General features: G+C 49.1%; 1 protein-coding gene across 3 annotated transcripts in view; it reads left to right on the top strand.

The window, feature by feature from the left end:
* The window catches only part of LOC308368491 (ral guanine nucleotide dissociation stimulator-like), a gene marked incomplete at its 5' end in the record, with an annotated part of 85,576 nt that overhangs the window by 64,291 nt on the left and 16,285 nt on the right, over positions 1 to 5,000 (top strand). For all 3 annotated transcript variants that reach the window (XM_080842672.1, XM_080842671.1, XM_080842670.1), the window contains 4 exons: positions 352 to 656; positions 2,053 to 2,127; positions 3,020 to 3,279; positions 3,864 to 3,985. In XM_080842672.1, the coding sequence (XP_080698798.1) occupies positions 352 to 656; positions 2,053 to 2,127; positions 3,020 to 3,279; positions 3,864 to 3,985 (762 nt within the window). The remainder of the gene's footprint in view (positions 1 to 351; positions 657 to 2,052; positions 2,128 to 3,019; positions 3,280 to 3,863; positions 3,986 to 5,000) is intronic.

Here is a 5,000-nt window from a genome sequence, read left to right as displayed (position 1 = left end):
CCCTGTGACCCTAGGAGACAGATGCCCAGTCCACTGCTGTGTTAGCCACTAGTGCGTACCCGTACCGTAGTGATGAGTGAAAATGTGGTTGTGCCTGTCTCCCAACTCTTCAGAGAGCAACTTGCACTTAAGCAGTGATAGGCCCGCACTTCTTTTTCTTTCTATGTCGTTATCTATTTTTTTTGAAAAAAAATAAGCAGTATTTATTGTTACACCAGGTTTTATGGCTCTTAGATTGATTGTTCTCTCCCTTGTACGTCGCTTTGGACAAAAGCGTCTGCTAAATGACTAAATGTAAATGTCATTCTAACCTGTCTGTCTCTCTGTGTCTCTCTCTCTCTCGTATCTCAGAATGCGACCCAGGAGATAGGCGAGGAGGTGGAGGATGGCGCGGTGTTTACCATCACCCTGCGCAAGGTGCAGATGCACCACGCGGCCAGCAAGGGGCAGCGTTGGCTGGGCGTGGAGTCGGAGTCGGCCCTGAGCCTCTACGAGACGTGCAAGGTGCGCACCATCAAGGCGGGGACGCTGGAGAGGCTGGTGGAGTACATGGTGACGGCGTTCCGCGGGAACGACTCCACCTACGTCACCATCTTCCTCTGCACCTACCGCTCCTTCGCCACCGCACGACAGGTCCTGGACCTGCTGCTTAACAGGTGAGAGGAGGAGGAGGAGAGGAGAGGAGGAGGAGAGGAGGAGGAGGAGAGGAGAGAAAAAGAGGGGAAGGAAGAGGAGAGGAGAAGAGAGGAGGAGGAGAGGAGAGAAAAAGAGAGGAAGGGAGATAGGAGGAAGAGGAGGAGGGGGAGAGGAGAGAAAAAGAGGTAAAGGAAGAGGAGGAGGAGAGGAGAGAAAAAGAGGGGAAGAATGGTGGAAAGCTGAGGAGGATGAATGAGAGGAGGAAAGGGGAAGAGAGTTGGATGAAGGTGAAAAACAGAAGAACAGAGGATAGAGCAAACGAGAGAGCAAAAGGGAGAGAGACAGAGAGAGGAAAGGAGTGAAATGGAGAGGGTGGAAGAGTAGGTGAATGCTATATAGAAAAGAGAGGGAGAAGAGGGAAAAGAGAGCTGTGAATGATAGAAGAGTAAAGGGGATGCTGAGACAGATGGGAGGAGATGGAGAAGGGAGAGAAAGCACCAACAGTTATGGCAAGATGAAAGAGAGAAAAGAACAGACAAGGACAGAGACCAGAAAGCAACCATGAGGGATGAGCAGAGAAAGAGAGTGAGGAAGAGAAAGAGAAAGAGAGTGAGAAAGAGAAAGAGAAAGAGAAAGAGAAAGAGGCCTCAGGGAGGGTAATTGACTTCTTGATGTAGCTTTGATGAAGAGCCAGGGGCCCATTCATCACCGTGCCCCCCCCCCCCCCCCCCCCCCCCCCCCCTCAGTCTCGGAGAAAGACACTGTAAATCTGTGCGTATTGATTCCACCACACAGATACTCTGCGAGGTGCTTTGTTTTAGCAGGCCGAGGGCAATAACAAGAAGGTGAAGCCCCCCAATTCATCATGCCCCCATCATAACAGATGTGTTATCTGCCATGTCTGTGCAAGAGATGGGACTGATCAGTCACCACAGTGTTTGTGCAATATCTGGTCAGGCTGCTGTAGAGCGGCCTCACGACCACACACACGTCCACACACACATCCACACACACACACACACACACACACACACACACACACACAGTGTTTGATTTAGGAATAAACAGCGGGGAACGTTTACACGTACATCATGTTCTTATTTCATTTGGTCTCATTGAGTAGCACGTCTACACACACACACACACACACACACACACACACACACACACACACACACACACACACACACAAACACGTCTACACACTTACCTCCCTGAGTGCTTACAGCCATCGGATTATTCATGATTGATCTGTCTGTCTTTGGTGTTTTTTGTTGCTCCGTGAATAAACTCTTTATTGTGCCAGGAAGCCAAAAGGTCGCGTATACTCCTGTGGTCTCATTGGCTGTTGGTGTGTCACGTGACCATGTAAGGTCTGTCTTAATTGGCTCTTCCCTTTGTGCGTCTCTCCCGTAGGTATGCCAAGCTGCAGTATCTGCCAGGCTCCGAGGGGCACAGACTCACCCACGACGAGCGCACAGACTTGAGGAAGTGAGTGGTTGGCATTTCTGTGGGCATCCGATCATGCCCATCACGCGCCCCGGGGCACCTAACCACTTCCAGGCTTTTCTTTGGAAGCAGCCCGTTCCTCTGCTGCTCTGCAGACTTGCTGCTAGGGATGTTTTATAGTTTAAGAACCCTGTTTACACTGTGTGGTGTGTGTGTGTGTGTGTGTGTGTGTGTGTGTGTGTGTGTGTGTGTGTGTGTGTGTGTGTGTGTGTGTGGTGGTTTTAACATTTGTCACGCTGTCCCTGTGGTTTGGGAACGCAGCATGATCCATTTTGAAATCAGCTTTTTGGTTTTTGGTTTCTCTCTTTTCTGATGTACTATTTGAAGGGGACAATGCTCTCACCCCCCACCCCCCCTTATTTTATCTCACTCTCTCTCACTCTCTCTTTCTCGCTCTCAATCTCACTCTCTCTCTCTCTCTCTATCTCTCTCTTACTCTCACTCTCTTCTAATCTCTTTTTCCTTTCATCTCATTAATCGTTTTGGATTGTGAGCATGACCTCCTCATGACCTTTCATTCTCTCTAACTTTAACTCCACCCCTTCACGGTTTTCAACTCACTCAATCTCCGCTCTTGCTCTTAACGATTTCTGTTAGTTCTGGTCCTCTCTGTGTTTCTCTATTGGTCCTGTCATTCTTTTCTTTCTCTCTCTCCCTTTCTCTCTCCCGCTCTCTCTCCCTCTCTCTCTCTCTCGCTCTCTCTCCCTCTCTCTCTCTCTCTCCCTCTCTCTCTCTCTCTCTCTCTCTCTCTCTCCCTCTCTCTCCCTCTCTCTCTCTCTCTCTCTCTCTCTCTCCCTCTCTCTCTCTCTCTCTCCCTCTCTCTCTCCTTCCTCTCCAGTTCTCACTCTTGTTTCTCTCCCTCCACCCTCCTCAGCACCATATCCTCCATCTTGGGGGCGTGGTTGGACCAGTACTCTGAGGACTTCTGGAAGCCTCCGGATTACAGTTCCCTGCGGCAGCTCCTCACCTATCTGCACCTCAACTTCCCCGGCTCCGACCTGGAGCGCCGCGCCTGCAACCTCCTCGCCCAGTTCCACCGCCGCCACCACGCGGAGCCCAACCACGAGGGCGAGAGAGCGAGGGAGAGGGAACGAGACGTCCTGAGGAATCCGTGGCTGATCAACTTCACAGGAGGTCTGTAGTGAATACCTTGCGTTTTAAAGCCAATATATAACTATGGTACTTTGTAAAGTTCTGGTAAAGGAGTGGTATCTATCGGCTCCAACAGTTCAACTGAACAAGAAAAAGCTGCAGGTTGCTATAGAACTATGAGAGAAGAGTAGAATCACATTTAATTCAATTCAATTTTATTAAATTTAATTTATATAGCGCCATAACAATACAATTGTCTCAAGGCACTTAGAAACCATCATCAGATTGTGCTAAGCTAAGCCTATCAGGGTCCTTCAATGTAGAGGCCTTAGAGGCAAGGCAATTTTATTTATATAGCACATTTCATGCACATATGCACCTCAATGTGCTTTACATATACAATAGAAGGAAAGACAACAAAGAATTCAAATTATATTAAAAATTATACAAAAAAAAAATACAAATAAGTGAAACAATAGTGGAATATAGGCGCCACAACTCACAGTTAAGACAGGTACTCCTGTAGCAAGCAAATCAGTGAACTTAGAACCAGAAGCACTTAGAATCAATTACTTTCTTGAGGTATCTAATGAGCTGCTGCCATGGTGATGTGTTCCCCTCCCCAGTGATTGATCACGGCCCCTGCACCTTCACTCTGCTGGAGGAGAATGGCTACGACTACGACCGGCCCGACTTCCTCAGCTTCGACCCCCAGGTGGTGGCGGAGCAGTTCACGCTCATGGACGCGGTGAGAACGCCTGTAGACCGCACACACACGTCCACACACACACACACACACACAGACACACACACACACACACACGCACGTCCACAGACACACACACACACACACGCATGCACGTCCACAGACACACACACACACACACACACACACACACACACACACACACACACACACACACAACCACACACACACACACACGCGCGTCCACAGACAACCACACACACACAAACGCGCTTCCACAGACAACCACACACACACGAACGCACCCACACACAGACAACACACAGACACACACACACACACACACACACACACACACACAAACACACACACACAGACAACCAGTTCCGGCTCGATACGAGGACCTTCTACGTCCTGTTTATTTTAATACTCAGCGCTTACACAACCAAAGTGTGGCCCGAGGTGGAAAATGGGCACCGTATTCAGATCACAATACGCAAATAAATTTAGCAGAAAGTTTCCATCATACCCAGACTTCAGTGGGGTTGGCAGCACTTCCTGGCTCGATGTACTGAACTGTTAGATAACTCAGGAAACGGAGAGGAGGACAGGGGGGAGGACGACGAGTTTATCCCAAACACACCGTTGAGTAATAACTTCCAAACAGACGCCACTCCAGAAGGATATCCTGTGGCCATTTGTCACTGAGTTTTCTGTCGACTCGCCTGTTTTCGTTTCGTTTTTCTTGCGTAGAGTTTCCTGGAGTTACCTGCCCATCATCCATCCCTCTAAATAACTCTTTCCTTCCTTCCCTCCCTCCTTCCTTCCTTCCTTCCCTCCCTCCCTCCCTCCCTCCACCCCAACTCCACTGGGGCGACAGTGGTTCAGGAGATAGAGAAGTCATTGATTAGTTTGATTCCCACCGTTGACGCGTCCTTGAGCAAGACACTGAACCCCTAATTGCTCCTGATGTGCAGTGTGCCATCAGTGTAGATGTAGAATGTGCAAACCTTGTAAGTCGCTTTGGATAAAAGCGTCTGTTAAATGACGAAATGTA

The sequence above is a fragment of the Sprattus sprattus genome (assembly GCF_963457725.1).
Source record: "Sprattus sprattus genome assembly, chromosome: 7".
NCBI classification, from domain to species: Eukaryota; Metazoa; Chordata; class Actinopteri; order Clupeiformes; family Clupeidae; genus Sprattus; species Sprattus sprattus.
Note: the sequence above shows the minus strand (reverse complement) of the source record. Positions and strands in the feature narration are given on the sequence as shown.